The following is an 18,244-nucleotide window of genomic DNA, read 5'->3' on the forward strand; positions in this document are numbered from 1 at the left end:
GAGATCACAAGTAGGCAGAGAGAAGTGGGGAGGAAACAGGCTCCCTGCTGAGCAGAGAGCCCCATGGGGGCCTCCATCCCAGGACCCTGAGATCATGACCTGAGCTGAAGGCAGAGGCTTAGCCCAATGAGCCACCCAGGTGCCCGAGAATATGAACTTCTAAAGGATAATAATTGTGATTAAGTAAAACTCAGTAATATGTTTTAATTCACAGAGTAATAAATATACATAAATAACTAATTTTTTAACTCCAGAGGATGATAGAAAATGAATCCATCATCTTGAAAACTGTAAATAAGTTGAAATAATTGAGCACCCTTCCTATATGAACTATACCACTTGGTAACTAAATAGTAGATGAAAGGAAACATCTCCTTATAGATTCCAACTAATAAATGAGTGAAAAAGATACCATTTGAATATCATTATTTTGCAATTCCCAATAAATAAATGGAGCTAAGCATTAAGTCTCAATAACTGCTAATGTTAAAAAAAAATCACTGATCACATATCTAGAAGGGGATGCTGCTCCATTATTTAAAGATTTGAGACAGATGATAGAAATGTTTAATCTCTTGATGGCTATACTTGATGGTACTACTTTTATTTTTCCCTAATAAGGAGAACAATTTATAAATTTTCATAATGTACCCCCAAAAGCGTTACTTTTTCCAATTTATAATAAAAAGTGGTGTCATATACACTTATGGATGGTGAGTGATTATATTTACTTGGATTTGGGTCATGACTTTATTTAATGGTAACTACAGTGGCCATCAAAATGGCTCCATATGCCACAGTTCCCGTGAAGTTCAGCTCACTCAACAGATAACAGATAGAATTCAATTCCATGGATCAGAATCAAAATGGTACCAAAATATCCATCTGCTGCATTGAGTGCTTCTCTGTGGTACAGTCATATAGGCCTTCAACGGGAGGCAGATTCTTATTATTGTGATTAATAGTAATGGTTGAAAACTTATTTTCCTTGGTATCACGCTTTATTTCTTTGCATTCAATTGAGCAGATAAGATGGCTTAGCAACAGTAATAAAACTAGTACAATCACGGTCTAGGCTATTTTTTTAGCATTGTGCAGTATATTACTAATTGATTTGTTTCTTCTTGGAGGGTACTGCAATATACTTAAAATGAAACCCGGTATTTAATGGACATTTCCTTACTCAGCTGTCTATAACCAATCACTGTTTCGATGTTTGTGGGTTCTTTGTACAATTTAGATGTGAATGAGTATTAAACTAGTTTTCCAGTGTATGGTATAAGTAGGACAAGATAAAGCAGTTCTTTTTTTTCTTTCCTAAATGAGTTTTAATACAATAGTTTTGGTCTTATTTTTGTTGGGTTGATTTTTTTTTTCCCCCAAGAGAAAAGAACCAGAGTTCCTCCTTCCCCCACCCCCAATCCAGGCTCCTCCTTGGGGGGGGCATTTGATCCTCCTGTAGCTCCACAGAGCCTCAGGGACCAATGTAGACTCTCATCTAGGGGGAAACAAGGACCCTTGTGCTCTCAGACTGGCAGCTCAGCATCAAGCCCACTGCACCACTATTCTAACTATGACCTTGATCTTCTTACCAAAAATCAAGCTTTTGCCTTATAGCTTCATAATCCCTCTCTCTTTATATCTCTGTTTCCTGGCCTTGTAAACATCCCAGTTACTAGATTTTCCTTTTGACACTTCCTGTCTCTCCATGGCCTCTCTGGGGACTAGAGTCCTGATGCTGAGCACCTGTTTTCCCTGGCTTATGCCTATGACCGCCTAAATCCTGCTCTTTGCTAGGCTGTGATACTATTGGGCCACAGTTCTGAGGCTGAGAGTCCACCCACCAGGCTATCCTGACCAAACTCTCACCTGTCCCCTCATGGTTGGCCTGCCTATTCTCTGGGCCTGAGAAAACTTGGTATGGTCTCTCCTGGTTTTAAGTGAGCCCAAGGCTTATGGATTTAAAAGGAAAACAAAACAAAACAAAACAAAAAAACAAAACCAGACTCTCAAACAAGTTCTGTGAGGATTTCCTGGTGCGTCTAGCACCTCTTCAGGTCTTGAACTGGAACTCAGATGATCTGTGCCTAATTCCCAGCTTGACTGATTATTCTATCTGCCTTCACTTAGAACAGATCTCATCCCTGGATATCTTGCCTGATGTTCTGCCAGACTCTTCCTGCTCCCACGGTACCATTCCAGATGCCTCCTCTGGGGCCCTCTTAGGCCCATGGCTGTTAATACCACCACACTCAGAGAAGCAGTAATTTACAGTTACATCCATGAACCTACCTCTCAAGCAAGGATCTGGACATTATTATGGCCTGCTGCCAGCAAGCCTTAACCCAATGCTCAGCTGAGGGGGGGCCAACGCTGTGTTAAGCACTTTAGAGGGACACCAGAAATAAAGCAGAATAACATTGTCCCTGTCCCCTTGCATAAAGCCACAAGAACCCACAGTTCTGGTAACCTTATCTCAAAAAACAGATTCAAGCATTAAAATCCTAGGAAGGACACAGGATCAGGAACTCATATAAGGACAATCTGAAAAGGCTAGAAGTCTTCAGGACAAGAAGATGGGCTTGATCACCACCAAAGGATCTTTGGACATAGAAGGAAGAGCCTCTAATTTCTAGTTCTTTCTCTAAAGCTGATTTACTCAGAAAAATCTCCCATTTCTAGAATGTTCTTTCTCCATTTCAGTGATGAAGTACGTGGACCTAGTTCACAAATCTGGTTGCTTCTCCTTAAAAAGCTTTTATAAAATGTAAGTAATGTCCTTCCCCAATCATTACCCAACCTAGTATTTACTAATTGGAATCTCTAGAGCTCTGAATTCATACTTTTAAATGTCCTTAGGTGGTCTGGGACCACTGAATTCGGTGATCTCCAGGGTCCCATCTTGCTGTGACATTCTATTATGTCAGATTCCAGACAGAAAGAGCAAAGGGAACCAACAGAATGAAGTTTGAGCAAGGCAAGCCCACACACATAAGAAGCAGGAGAGCCCTTGGACAATGGGCAATGAACTCAGAAACCCCATTCCCCTAAGACGAAAAGCTGGTGGGAAACATAAACTGATTCCAAGCAACTTCAAGCAGATTTATGAGGGTTGGGTCCATCCGAGCCGGGAGGACCACCATGCCTCGAAGGCTGCTGAAAGCAAGAGAATTCTAGCTGTATAAATCATGGATCTGACCTGGGATGGCAAATCTGTTCCCATGGAATCCACTCTGGAAAGAATTTTCTCTCTGGACCTTTCCATCAGAAATCACTGAAAATAAAAACAAAATGTTGTGTATAGAAACCACCTGAGACTAATATATGTCCACTGAGTTGGGAAAATACTGATCCCTTTATTGAGAAAGAGCCATAATGTCCCCCTTTTATGGAATGGTGAACATAAATCTTGAGATTGGGTGTCTCTGCTTCCAACAGTTAGAAATTGAACAGGAAGTTACACAACTTTAAACTGTGTTCATCATGCATCTCTAATGCCAAATGTTCTTCTATGCACTTTGCTTAGGTCATCATTCAGTAGTCTCACTAAGTCCAATCTTGCTTCATTCAGATTAGGAGACTGAGACTCAGAGGGGTGTATGATTTACCCCAGGTATCATAGCTGGTCAGGGGCAAAATCCAGGATAGGAAAAGTTAGCTCATCAAGATCCAAAGACCATGCTTCTCTTCCTACCTCACCAAATGTCCTACCTGGTCAAGAACTACAATCCCAGCCTCTCTGGGAATGTCCCACAACATTTAGAGCAATGTTAACCCAGACTGAAGTTGAAAGTGGGTCCCACGAAAGGGAAAATGCTCAGGTAGTGTGCCATGCCCATACCTTCAGCTCTCTTCCTCAGTGCACTCTTGAGGAAAAAAGAAAAAAAGAAATCACACATGTATATGCTTTAATTTCCAGGACTGAGTTAACTGCATGGATTGTCATGCCTCTGCCCCGGACTGAGAAGGCTGCCCGCAAACCCAGGCTGCTTGCTTTAGGCACACATTGAATCTGAGAATAGCTTTCAAAGAGTTGGAGATCATATGGACCAAGTGGATTTTTCTACTTCCTTTCCAGGATTATCTTTTTCTCTCTGTCCCCATTCTCATCCCCAACTCACTGAGTTTAAATCCCTAGGTGCTGCTGGTAGAGGATCCATGTTGACGGAAAGTCCTCTGGTCACATTTCCTATTGTCAAGAACAGCACCTGCCCTGGGTGTAGGCAGGAGTCATGGACACAACTCATATTTTTAGAGTTCTGGACTTTACAAAGCCTGTTATATCCCTTGCTTCCTTTTAATCCTCATGCCAATTCAGCCACTTTTATAGACCAAGGAACTCTATCAAGGTCCCACAACCAATAACTGATTAGGCTGCCCCTAAATCTGTGTCCTTTTCCATTCACCACTTGAGGACAGCCCACACTTAGGATTTGGGTGCTGGAGATATGGATAAAAAGGCAACTGGCCAAGAGAGTGCTGCTAAAATGCACTCAGTATTCAAAGAGTTAGCTCTTTGAAGTAACAGGTTACTCCTTTAGAGTATAGAAAGAATCAACCATTCACACCCAACATGAATGGATTCATCTCCTTCTTGCCCTTGAAACAACCTTCAGAAACCAAACAGAGATCAACATCTCCATTTCAAAAAGTGAAGCCAACTGAGAAAGGATTTGAATACACAGTGTTGTATAGCTTTATGCCTTGGAATCTCAGCTAGAACTTTGGTCTCTGACCTTGGGGTCAGGGCAGTGTCACAAAAGCCCCCACACACACTCATCAAGTTTCCAGATCATCAAAACTACCCAGTACAGTCTCAATCTGATTGCTTGTAATTTTAGCAGCCCAAATTAAGCTTTCATTTCCACATCATTAAATTAGTTAAAAGTCTTCGAAGATTTTTCACTTCAACGTTTTAGTGAGCAAAACTATACCAAATTAATTTTTTCACAATGTTTTCTATAGGTAGAATTTAACTTCATCACATTAGAGGGAAACTGGAGTCTATGTCCAATTTACTCTTTTGAGCTTCCCCAAGCTAAGAGGATCTTATATGCATATGCCCAGCCTTTGGGAGCAGGTTCAATACAGTCACATTGCATTATGTCACAGTAGCATAGATTGAACACCTGTTGGTTTGCCCAGCATTGGGCCAGACTCGGTGAGAAACGAGGAGAGGGTCCAGCCACTGCCCACGCCTGTCTTACCTGAAGGGGATCTTCAACCGAAGGGATTTTTTTCTTTACCGTCCTGTGTTTTAGATAGTTCCATCCCTCCTTCTTAAGACTGGATCAGTCAGCTCCATCTGTGTCTCTCCCCTCATATCTGACCAGGCCCTGGCACAGAGTAGATCCTCAACAGACATTTCCAGTTTGAATGGCTGATTGGTGTTTCTTGCCCGGGCCTTGGTGCCATATTGGAACGTGGGTTCAGGGCCATGGAGCGGACAGCTCAGAGGCAGCCCAGGGAAGCCTCTGGAAGAGGGAGGGCCAGGCCAAGTGAGTGATTACCTTTCCTCTTGTGCCGCAGTTCACTGGCTGTTCACCACGTGCGGGGCCAGTGGGCCCCACGGCCCCACACAGGCCCAGTGTAACAACGCCTACCGGAATTCCAACCTGAGCGTGGTGGTGGGGAGCGAGGGTCCCCTGAAAGGCATCCAGACCTGGAAGGTGCCAGCCACCGACACCTACAGGTGCGTATGGGGGAGGGGGAGGCCAAGGGACAGATCTCCCCTTCTGAAGATGATGGGGTGCTGCCTGCGGGTGCATGCCCTCAGGGTGCCTGGGCACACCGAGGCTCAGAGGCCACGGACTCTGGCCCATAGTGGGGTATAAGGGCTGGAGATGGGGAGATTTGGGATAATGGGATATGGCAATAAAGATGTGTCCTCTGTCCTCAAGGAGCCCACAGTCTGTTTGTGGAGATGATATTCACGTGTGAGCTAGCTTCAGAATATTCTTTATTACTAATAATTGTAATTATAGTGGATTCTTTGAGTATTGCTTGATGCTGTTCGCATGAGTCAGCACATGTGAAATGTTTGGGAAACAGACGTACGATGGACATGATGCTCTCACCCTTGAACCTCCTGCCCTGGGCCTTCACTATTCACAAGTAAAGCAGCTGTTCTCAGGTTCTTGTCCCACACGCAACCCCAACTACGCAATATTCCAACAGAGCAAGGCCAGGCCAGAGGGAGGCCTGACTCAATGGGCCACTTTGCTCATACGTGAAGCTGATGGCAAGGCTCAGACCAGTGGTTCTCAACCATCGAAATGACTGGACATCTGGTTAATACAGATTACCGACCTCACTCACAGAGTGTCTCATTTCGTAGGCCTGGAGTGGGGCTCAAGGATATGAATATTAAGAAAACTTTTATGCTATCCATTTTTATATGAATGAAGCAAATATGACAAAATATTGACATTTATTGGATCCGGGTTGGGAAGGGAGACATCAGGGGTATTCATCACGCTGGTTGTATTCATTCATTGAGAACGTGAATTCCTAACAGGTTCCCAGGTGATGCTAATACGGCCCCAAAGAGTGACTGGATTAGGTTGAACCCTTGTGTGTAGTCCTCCCACAGCTCTGTGAACAAGGCCCGGGCTGCAGTCTTCATTTTACACAAGAGGAAACTGAGGCTCAGAGAATGGGGTGCCTCCCCACAGACACACAGACTCGCAGACACGCAGGTCGGATAAAACCTGAAGCACAGGCTTGCTGAGGCTCCTCCCACAGCGAACAGCGAACAGCAGGCTTAAACAGGAAGCAGCTTAATCATGACCTTGCTGGTGCAAATGCCCCCCTGTGGCTGAACACAGTGGGATGTGAGCTCTCTTTCCCCTTCCTCAGCCCCCAACCCCCAGAAGGAAAGGAGCGTCTCAGGTTGCCTGGTTTTCTCTGGTTTTCTCTGTAGCCCCACCCCTGGGACCTCAGTATAAATGCATCTCAGGGGGAGCCCTAAGTGCTTTTTAAATGACATTCTGGTCAGGAATGCAGTAACAAGGTTTGGCTGCAATCAAATTAGCTGCTCTAGGTTCCACACTTCCCCAACAAATGGTCGCAGACACCCAGCCACCCCGGATCTGCCACACTGAGCAGGCCGGGTCTCTCCCTCCTGCCTGGCTGAGGTTCCCCAGCTCAGTCACTGTCCCAGAGAGATGGAGAGGAGTGTTCACTGAGGACTCACCAAGTATTTCTCCCCCTTTTAGCAATGAGGCAGATGTCATTACTATGATTATTAATATTCCCTTGTTTCCATAGGGGGAAACTGGAGTCAGCAGCTTAGCAACAGACCAAAGGCCACATAACTAGTAAACCCAGGGTCCTCTGGCCCAAAGGTTGTGTGTTCTTTCCACAAAAGCCCACACCTGGACTCTGAGAGGCATTCAGGGGACAGGAGGAACACGAAAGGGAAAGTAGGCCTAGCAGTCATGCACCACCCACCTCCAGGAAGCCTCTGGAACTGAAAGCCTGGGAGGAGAGGCCCCATCACCTGCAGGGATGCTGGCCTGCCCAGCCCTGGGGGCAGAGCCCCGCGTGTAAGAAGCAGTGTGAAGGAGAGAGCAGAGGAGCTGGGAGACAGACTGACACCTCACCAGTGAACGCCCAGCAAGACCCACTGTCCCATCCCCATCCAGGGCGACTCCCAAGCCAGACAGGCTGTAAGTCCCTTCCTGCCCCGACCACAAAGATCTACAAATAGGAGGCACCATGAGCAGGGTTCCTTTTGGGCTGCATTCCCCTTGAGACTGCGAATCAGACCCACTTCCAGACTTGAGCAGGTCATTGAATCGCTTGAGGCTCTGTTTCTGTAAAAGGCAGGGATTGAGGGTGTTAATATCTGCCCAGCGGGGATCTTGCCAAGATGACGTACAAGTGCCTCGCATAACACGTCTGCGCACTGGGTGTTCCCCGGCCCGTGGGCAGAGAGACCAGAGGGAGCAGGGAGAACATCTGGCTGCAGGCAGTGGCCGGAAGCATTTCCAGAACAGCTTGATCCCACAGGGTCTACTTCCTGACTTCTCTGTTTCTAAGGACTTTTTTCTGACTTCCTCACGTGGGCCCCATGTTTCAAAAGATCTTGCCTGGCAGACAACCTGTACTTATTAAATAAGCACTAATTCATTCCCCTCCTTTTTATTAATCACAAGCACATCTAAGTCTAGCCAGTTTTCTGTTCTGCATGAATTGCCACGTATTGCCGCACTTCCCTCATAGAACCCCAGCCCAAATCGGGGCACAGTTTCTCTTTCTCTCTGGAATATTGAAATGAGCTCGCAGCCCCCACCGTTGCTGGGCAAACCTCATTGGAAACAGGGACAAGGAGCCGTCTTGCTGTTGAAGCATAACACTTCGATGTGTCCAGGTTGACAAAGGGGATATTTTGAACCGTAGGACATAATGAAGCTGGCCTGAGATCAAAAAGGGAAGAGTTAAAACTGAAAAACATTAGGGTTTTTTAGTTGTTTTTGAAATCTTGGGATTTTTTAACTCTTCAAAGGCTGTAACAGATATTTCTGACCTTGACACTGGAGGAGGCTCAGGGCTTGGACAGTAATGCATATTGATTGTATAATTTAGTATCAAAGAACCAGACCATTTAATGATTTGCCTTTTAGACCACATCAAAACATCCCCACATCAAAATATCCATGTTGACAAGTCAGGTGCCCTCTTTCTGAAAGACATATTCCCCATATTAACTAATTCTTGTTTGGTAAGGGCAGTTCATCTAGTGAGAAAGACACGGGACACATCATGTTTTCTCAAGAGGTGAGAAAAAGGTGAGAAAGGGCAGGAGCGTTTCTTATGCTCTCCCCCTGTTCCTGGAAGAGGTTGAGTCTGGCTGCTTCCTGAGGTCTGGCACCTTTATTGTTCCCACGGACTTCTCTGGCTAATGAGAGAGGTGACACCATATGCCCAGTGTATGTCACGGTGGGGCCACCATTGTCTGGAGCTTCCTCGGGGATACACACGGATGAAAGTGTGCCCTTATCGGTCAGTTATCCTGGGCCTATCTCTCACCCTTTATTTCTTTGCCCACCACCACAAAGGAAGAAACCCAGAAAGAGGGAGAGGAAGAAGAGGCTGGGGGACAGGAAACAGCAGGCTTAAGGAGGGAAATTTAGGGACAACATCTAAGTCCCCATCGCCTCCTGAGCCGCCTGCTTCCCTGCCTTGGGCTTCCCTTCCCCTGGATTTGCCTCTGTCAAAGTAGTGATGCTCTCACTCCCTCCCAGTACCTATGTCCCAGCATCCAAACCTGCTCCCTTCCGCTTCCCAGGTCTCTGTGGACGGCACTCAGCGCAGATTAGGACACTGCCTGGCACTAAGTATATGAAGGTGTACAAGATCCACTCTGTGCCTACAAGGAGCCAGTGGGGGTGTCCGACATAGAAACAAAGCATTGATGCGCGATGTAGAAAGTCCTTCGGGGAAGGTTTGCATCAGGCACTGCTGTCAGAGGCCGGGGAAGGGCCTGAGTTCATGAATGGCTTCCACAGGGAGACAGAACTTGAGTTCAGTCTTGAAGGTGATAGAGTTATCCACAAAGAGGAGGGGAGGAAGGAGCCCCTGGGGCCGGAGCCTCCCATCCCGAATGCCGTTAGCGCCCCCTGGCGCCGGCTTGGGGGACATGCGCGCCTGGAGGCGGGGACCCGGGATGGAAAGGCGGCGGGAGTGGAGTCCTGAGGAGCTAAGCCAGGGGCAGGGAGATACACACGAAGGGACCCGGTGGGGCCAAGAAGTGTTTGGGAGGTGGAATCAGCGTGATTGTAGGACTGAGGGAGGAGGCAGAGCCCAGGTGACAGGCCGTGATTGGGGGCTGAGGAGGCAGGACGGCGAGTGACAGCTGCCATCTCCAGGAGCTTGACTGAGAAGGACAGGCAAGAATTAGGGCAACAGCCAGAGTGACGCCTGATGAAGGGAGATTTCTGGGTCACAGCACTGAGTGACCATGTCTTGAGTGTGCCCGGGGAGTGGGGGGAGGTGGCCAAAGTGGGGCGCTGAAAGGGCATGGATGCTGGGGCTGTGGGGGGCTCCCCCTCACGGGGGAGCAGAGACAGACTGCTGGGGACTTGGTGTGACTCTGTGTGACCTACCCCACACAGGGCCCACTCAGTAGATATCGGCGGCCCGTCTCACTCTTCCTGCCTTCTTCTCCCGTCTGTCCCTCCCTTCCTCCCCCCTGCCTGCCTTCCTGCTTCTCCAGGGCTCCGCATCTCTCCTCGCCCTCCGTCCTCCGCGGCCCCACCACCACACACACAGATCATTTATAAAAACATTTGTCAAGCACGGCCCACAGCTCCTGACGGCAGTTCTCTCATGGTTCACTTGTTCCTCAGACATAACGTACAAGAGGTCCCGGGTCCCAGCTGGAGCCAGCAAATCCTGCCGGCTGACCCGGGCCACAGCTGTTCCTGATGGTCTCCATCACTGACACTCAATTTCCCCACCTGGCTCCGGGGACCGGTGTGTGCAGCTGGATGACACCGTCATTCAGCCCGGTCCACCCACAGCTGTGCAGCTCTTACGTGGGCCGATCACCGACTAGGCGCTCGCAAGAGGACTGAGTCTCTGGAGCCTCTCGCCATCTTTGCAAAGACCGCAGGGCAGAAAAGTTGAATTAACAGTCCACAACGCCAATAAAGTTCTAGACAATTGCAGAAGAGAGTCGCAGGCATGATCAATTGCCAGAGTAATTGTGCAGATAGCCATCGCCATGAGGAGCACAGAGCAAGGAAAGTCAGAGGCAGGGAGATTGCGCCAAGATTGATGGGCTGCAGGCAGAATGGAGTTCGGGTCCAAATTCTGCCAGTGACATCATGTGACCTTGAGAGTGTGCTTTCCCTTCTCTCCGGCGGCACTGTCCTAGAGGGAGGTTGCTGAGATCCTTTCCAGCGCTGGTATTTCTAAGAGTGTAGGACTGTATTGGTCAGGGAGGTTGGAGGAAGATTTGAACCATGAGCCTTGCTCAACGGAGCAATCCAGGACAGAGCTGGGGCTGCGAGAAGGGAGTGCCTCCTCCACTCGCCCTATACCGCCGACCCCCAGCGGGGTCTCCTGCCGGCTCCAAGGACCCATCTAGAGAACACAACTATACATCTAAACACAGATTTCCCATGCACTGAGCCCTTACATACACAGCCCCACAAAAACCCTACGGGCGAGGACAGGCATGGCAGATCTTACCCCCGATTTTGCAGAGGAGAAAACCAAGAAGCAAAGGAGAGGAGGGACTCACCCAAGGTCCCACTGGGAAGTAGAGGCAGAGCCCAGAGTCAGGTACAGGAGAGAAATAAGGAGCTTCACGTAGCTCCAAGTGGGGTTGGCTCACTCCCGTCGCCCCCCCCCCCGCAGTGTCCCCGCAGAGTCACGGCGCTGACAGGCCACCATGCCCCACACTAGCTCGCCGCCTCCCAGGATCCGGCAGGCAGCCACTTTGATTTGCTGCTAATTCTTTATTTTAAAAAGATTCACAACTCAATTACATCAGGTAACAATGGCTCACAGTCAATAATACAAAACGCAAACCCAATAAACATCCGTTCTGACCAGGGGGCACGGATTGAGATGAGGAAAAACAAAACCAAAAAAAAAAAAATTACTGCGTCAGCTCGTCAAGAACAGTGTCTTGTAATTTCCAGTAAATTGGAAGCACTGCAAGTCATTTTCCCCAGTTGAGTGGCAGGTGTATTTGTTGTCATTTGTCAACCATCAAAAATCGTCTACAGGGGGTGGGGTAGATGCTTTGGAGAGTCGGGCTGTGGTAATTATTCTGGCACGAGTTTGTGGGACATGAGTCACAGGACGGGGGAGTCCTCAGACATGCCAAGGCTGCCTGTGCCCCCACTGGTCCTTACAGAGGTGGGTCCGTCTGCACCAGGGAGGAAGGTTCCTTACCCCCTCAGGGCCTTGAGCAACAGCTTGGATTTGGACCCAGTTGTGTCTGCATTCAAGCCCATGCATTTCTCTTGGCGGCATGGCCCCCTCCAGAGATAAGCATTGTAAGCAGCATCTAGAAGCTTCTAAAGGAGTGCAGCGCTATGGTGAGATGTCAGGCCCCAGAGGGCTGGCGAGGGAGGTGCTGCTTCTCCTACAGTTAGTCCAGGAAGGCAGTCACCTGCCTGCTCCCCTGCCTTTAAGACAGCCCCTCCTCCAGGCTGGAAACGTGGGACTGAGGCCAACACAGGAAAGTGAAATCGGCTGTTGATAGCTGGTGGCCAAGCTCTACTGTCTACTCTGTAGAGCCCACCCAGCCTAGAGTCCTACCTTGCACTTGGCATTCCTATGCAGTCTTCTCAAATCCATTACTTCTCCTCATGTCCTCATTTTTGTCCCTTGGTGGGGAAACTGAGGCTCCTAGAGGTTAACCAGCTCGCCCCAGGTCACCCAGCCAGAGCGCCCAGTATATGGCTCTGAACTCGGGCCTCTTGGCATCGCGCCTCATTGCCAAGAGCTAGGACTAGACCTAGATGGGGCTGGGGCTCGTATTTGGGGGTGGGAGTGGCAGGAGAGATAGGAAAGAAGGGCTGGGAAGGAAAAAGGAGTCAGGAACAAACAACTTCTAAAATATAATAATCTGGCTAAATTTAATCTGCCGGAGTTCCGTATGATTCATAATGCATGCAGATTGATGTAAATGACTATGCAAATGATGCAGGAAGGGCTGAGCCGGGGTATAGCTTACCTCTCAGCCATAGCGCAAGTGGGCTGGACAAGGTCTCTGCCTCCGGCGGCAGTTTTCCAAGCAAACCACACCTTCAGGTTGAAAGGATTTTCTCCGGATAAAGCCCTGGAAATACCAAGTAGTGAGCAGAACCAAGGCAGGGCCCCCCCTCCTCCCCCCACCACACGCTCTCTCTAGATTCTACACAGTTCATCCCTGGAGCGGGGGTGGGGGGCAATGGGAGTGAGCCCCCCCACCACCCACCCCTGCCCTAGGCTTCCCTTCTCTGAGCTAAATAATCCTGCTGCTTGCCTGTCACCAATATGCCTTCCTTTGCCTCAACAGTCCTGGCCACCTTCTCCATTTCTAATGGGTCAGGAGCGACGATGGGCCAGTAGCATGTGGGACCGCGCTGCCATGCATCCAGATAAGCCTCGCACCAGCATGTTGGAGAGAACGTGGCCTCTTTGAGGGGATGGGGGCTTGGACCAGGGTCTGCCAGTGACCAGCTGTGTAGCCTCAGATGAGTTTTTTGGTCTCTGAGCCTCAGTGTCCTCACCTGTCAAGTGAATTACTAGCAGCTATTGTTTATGGCTACTGGGGAGATGCCCTATGCATTCACACCTGCCGCCTTGTAGGATGCTTAGGAACCAGCCCCTATCCCGTCCTGCAGAGCTGGGTCCTCTCGCTGCCCAGCTCCGGCACCTGCTGCAGCCACACCTACCAGAGGCTTCCCTGCCTCTTCACTTCCACTCACACAAGCCCGACTCCTATCCTTCACCTCTGTCTCCCTGTGTGACCATCCTGCCCATCCGACATCTCTACCACGAGGACAAGTTCAGACTTCAGTCCCCAACATCCAGCAGTGGCATGCCACTGCTCCATTGCCTGTCATGGTCCTGTCTCCCTTCCCAGCCCCGAACACCTATCTGACTTTCAGGACTTCGTGCCAAGATTGTCACTTTCTCGGGGCTTTCACCTATGATCTCCTTTTGACGTTGAACCTCTCTGCTACCCTGTGAGTTCAGAGAAGATACAATTCTTCTTTGACTTCTGGGACTCCAAGAGGACACATAGCTAGGAAACGGTCCACTCTGGTCATAGAAACCCAGAGCCTCTCTGTCTCCCTAATACAGCCACTCTTAGGGTGAGACTCCTCCTTTCATAATGGTAACTGCCTCTCCAGTTTCTTTGGAAGCCCCAGGAGGTGCGGAAGCCCATTTCCAGTCTCCCCTTATGCATACAGCCTTGAGCCATGTCAGCTTTCAGTGAGCTCCAGTCCGTATCTGGCCACCAACAGGGTGACAGACATCAGACTCTCCATGGCATTCCATGGAGATCTCAGGTCTTCACCTGCCGCATTAGCAATCAGCCAGCCCTCCAGGCTTCTCTCTGCACAGAGGGGCTTAGTTCTGCCTTAGGAGAGCCCCCAGGAGGCCCCTCGCACTTGAGACATGAGACGTTTCCTAGAATTACAGGTGGAGAAGCCACCACGTGTGCACATGTACAAACCGCCTCGCATCTCTTCCTGAATGCTTTCCATAAAGGACCTTGGATCTGAATGCATGGAGACATGAAAACCTCCCAAGACCCTTTCCCTGGCAGATGGTCTCTGGGGAGGCATTTGAAACTAGCGTGCAGCTGTCTTCAAGACATGCTGCTTTTCTGATAAGGTTCGCCAGTTGAGTTCTTCTCCTCCTGTCCTTGTGTGACTCCATCTCGACAACCTAAGAGGCACAGAAATAATCCTGCGCTCCCCCTCAACTCTGTTTTTATTCACCATGATTTGTTGTTTTCTGTATACACTTGGCTCTAGAAAGAGTTACTAGTGGGAATAAACAGTCTGTGCTCAGAAACCCTGCTCACCTCGGGAATGACCTCGGTCATTCCATGTGGGACCTCCTTGTGTCTAGACCCAGGGAACTTGAAAACTGTATACCCAGTCAATGACTGTGACTTCCACCATTAATAATAACAATAACAATAATAATACATAATATAAGTTGTAATAATTGTATGATACTATGGATAACTTATGTGTCAGCCACAGTTCTATGGCTACTTGTCTTAATTCTTTTAATCTCATACACATACATGCTAGAATGTAGGTTCACTTATTATCCCCATTTTACAGATGTGGAACAGGAACATTAAGTCATTTATTTGTCTAAGGTCACATGAGTCCTTTGATCTCAAAAAGGGAAAGAAACCATAATGGGACATGCCAGGTGTTCAGGAAATCATCACCCCAACACCCCCCATGAAAACGGACTCTCCCTGCCTTCCCTCTCCTTCTCCCTCTCTTCTCTCTCGTACCCCGTACTGGTTCTTTACCTTCCTGGCCCTGGGAATGAGGCAGTTCCTTAGCCCTCTGTCAACAGGACTGTCCTCTTCTTACTGTGGGCAAAGGAAGCCTCCTTGCTGACCTCATGGCTGACACAAGGTGCAGTAGGGGAAGAACCATCAGGACCACGATGGTGGGGCGCTGAGCCCCCTGGGAGCTCCTGGGTGGGCAGGAAGGGAATCAGTCTTCATGTGCTTTGTTCCACTGCAGCATCTCAGGCTACGGAGCTGCTGGTGGGAAAGGCGGGAAGAACACCATGATGCGGTCCCATGGAGTGTCTGTGCTGGGCATCTTCAACCTGGAGAAGGGCGACACTCTGTACATCCTGGTTGGACAACAGGGGGAAGACGCCTGCCCCAGCGTAAGTTTCCAGAACAGGGACCAGGATCTCCATCACAATCACAGAACCCCGGGCGGCCCTTTGGAGGGCATCAACCATGGATACCCTCCTTCTGGGAGCTCGTATTTCAAAGATGGCGGGACTCACCCCTCGTTCTGCCTACACATGCCCCTCCCCTTCCGGGCCCATTTGGGTATGGCTGTTGGGGTTTCACATCCCCGCGGGAACCAAGGAAGAGGCACGGGTTTTGAGAGTGACCCTTAAAACTTAAGAACTGGATCCTACTTGAGTGGGTAAATGGTTGTTCTTCTCAGCAGACTACATGCTAAAGCCCATCTCCTACACTTGCTTGCTGGGGCACCATTGTCTTTAGCCCTATTATAAACAGGACATTTTACAGATGAGAAAATCAAGAGCACAGAAGGGAAGGGACTTTTCCAAAGCCACTCACAATGCCGCACGGAGGAGGGACTCTGGCTCCCGCTAGTGCCGTGCCCCATACTTTGGGGCGTTGGTTTCTATGCCCTTTTCCCCTTCCTCACTTAGAGCCCATCATCTGACAAGCCAGACTGCCACTCTCTGCAGCCCCAGAGACAGCCTGTCTTTCTGGATTCTGATCCCATTGGGGTATCCACCTGTCAAACAGTGAGCGCTCCCATGGCAGGACTTGAGAAAGCCAGCAGGGATCCAAAACCGCCAGGAGAATGAGACTCTGAAGACTAAGAATGTAGCAGCCGTGGAGACTCTGGGTATCCCAGTGGTTTGCCTCTTGTCTGGGTTGGGGGAGACAGGACCCTGGTGGTGCGGGCTGGCCTGGCAGGAACACGGTACTGTGAGGCCAGGCCGCACCCTCCCCTGAAGCCCAGCTTCCACTTAGGGTGGGGCCCCGGCAGGGAGCTGGGTCCCAGGCCCCTTCTCCAAGAGCCATTCGAGAGCAGCCTTGGGAGACAGATGTGGGAACCAGGACTACCCAGGAAGCAGTACGATTCCACAAAATAAACTCAGGTCTCCTGAAAGCCGGGCCTCAGGCTGAGAGCAACAAGGAGAGTAAAGCTCGCATCCCCCACCCCCACCCCCAACCGCCGGTGCTCAAACAAAGCAACAGGAGTAAGCGAGGCAGGTGCAACCTTGCACGTGAGAAATGTCTGGACCGCAACTTTTATTTAGCAACTATAATCAGGACTTTCGAACCTGATATAATATATTAAGTCATTAAGTTACAGGCTGCTGTAATTTCCACAGGAATGTATCGAGTGCTAATGTAATTCTTTCATCTAAGCAGAGAGATTGCATTGACTTCTGCAAGGGACTTTTACTTGATTGGATTGTAATCAGTTATGTCTTTTCACAGGACTAAGTCCTTTTTTTTTTTTTAATTCAATTGTAATCTACTTGTTCCTCGGGGCTGCCGCACTTTATCATGTTATTAATCAACCTACTTGCTCTCAAACTTTGGGAATGCACAAGGAGAGTTCTAAAGAAGCCCAGGCTCAGCTGGGCCCCCTGCTGGTAGGGCCGGGGATAGCAGGGACGGGGAGAAAGGCGGTATGGGGTGGGGGGAGGGCAGTTAGTCCTGGGTCTTCCCTGCGGCCCCACACCTCCTCCTGCAGGAGTCACTGGGAGAGAGAGAAAGAAGGATATTTTGTCACACTACTTCAATCTCCAGTCCTCTCTAAGCAGAAAAATGGTGCCTAAAGAGGATCCTCTAGTGAATGGAGTGTACTCTTAAGAATTAAACTGCAGAATTTGGCAGCTTTCCTGGTTCAACAGCACATCTGTGTGCAGTCACTCTTCCTTTGTGCCTGGTCACACCTGAGCCTGACATGGGCTTCAGCCGCTGAGAACCCCCTCGGCTACTGCTCCTCCAGTTCTCCCAAGCCTCATCTGGTGGCATGACCACGCAGTCTGGTGGCACGGCTTTCTTGACATCAGCATTATTGGCATTTTGGAGAGGATGAGTCTTTGTTGTGGACAACTGTTATGGGCACCGTAGGCTCTCTAGCAGTCTCACTGGCTTCTATCCCCCTAATGCAGGTAGCATCCTCCAGGATTAACGATCAAAAATGTGTCCAGATATGACCAGGTGTCCCCAGAGTAGAAAAACCACTGGCCTAAATGTTACATTTCACAACTTCCATCACTCGCAAGGCAGAAATTGTGAGGGTCAGCACCTACCCAGACAGCCCCCAATTATTCAAATGTATTCAACAAATATCTATCAGTCACTGTTCTAGCAACTTGAGATATATCCATGAACAAAAGAAAAATCTTTGCTCTGAAGGAGCTAACGTTCCCACTGGGGGACAAGGGAAGAACAATGACTAGTAATATTAGCCATCAGAGCACCCGGAAGTGAAAGTGCACCAGTGAACGGAAGTAGGGTAACAAGAGTCAGATGCGTAGGGTAAGTTGCAATTATAGATAGGGTGGTCGAGGGAAGCTTATTGAACAAAGCTGAGCATTTGGCCATGAAAGGGATCGAACCAGGAACATATCTGGGGATGGTAGCCAAGCAGAAGCCAAGACATTGAGGTGGGAGGGTTCATCCAGGGTAAGTAGGGGGAGCAAGAGTGAGAGTTGGTGAGAGATGAGGTGATCAGGCCACCATCAGGACATTTTTAAGCTATAGGAGGGTTTTGAGCCTAAAGGTGGGAAAAGGTGGGATAGGGAGCAGCTGTGATTTATAAGACTCACTTTGGCCGCTGTACAGCGAAGAGTTCACTGGGGACCAAGGGAAGAGTCAACATAATGAATTCAGTGGTTACTTCATTAGTCCAGACAAGAGATGATGGTGGATTGGGTGAAGATGGTGACATGAAGATGATGAAGATGGTGGCTGAATTCTGGACATATTTGGGATGCAAAATCAAAAGGATTTCCTGCC

At 49.0% G+C, this 18,244-nt stretch overlaps 1 protein-coding gene across 1 annotated transcript in view; it reads left to right on the plus strand.

Annotated features, from left to right (window-relative positions):
• The window catches only part of ALK (ALK receptor tyrosine kinase), a 681,217-nt gene that overhangs the window by 624,254 nt on the left and 38,719 nt on the right, over positions 1–18,244 (plus strand). The window contains exons 12-13 of the mRNA XM_059188719.1: positions 5,530–5,692; positions 15,231–15,381. Of these exons, the coding sequence (XP_059044702.1) occupies positions 5,530–5,692; positions 15,231–15,381 (314 nt within the window). The remainder of the gene's footprint in view (positions 1–5,529; positions 5,693–15,230; positions 15,382–18,244) is intronic.

This window comes from Mustela lutreola, chromosome 9, assembly GCF_030435805.1.
Source record: "Mustela lutreola isolate mMusLut2 chromosome 9, mMusLut2.pri, whole genome shotgun sequence".
NCBI classification, from domain to species: domain Eukaryota; kingdom Metazoa; phylum Chordata; class Mammalia; order Carnivora; family Mustelidae; genus Mustela; species Mustela lutreola.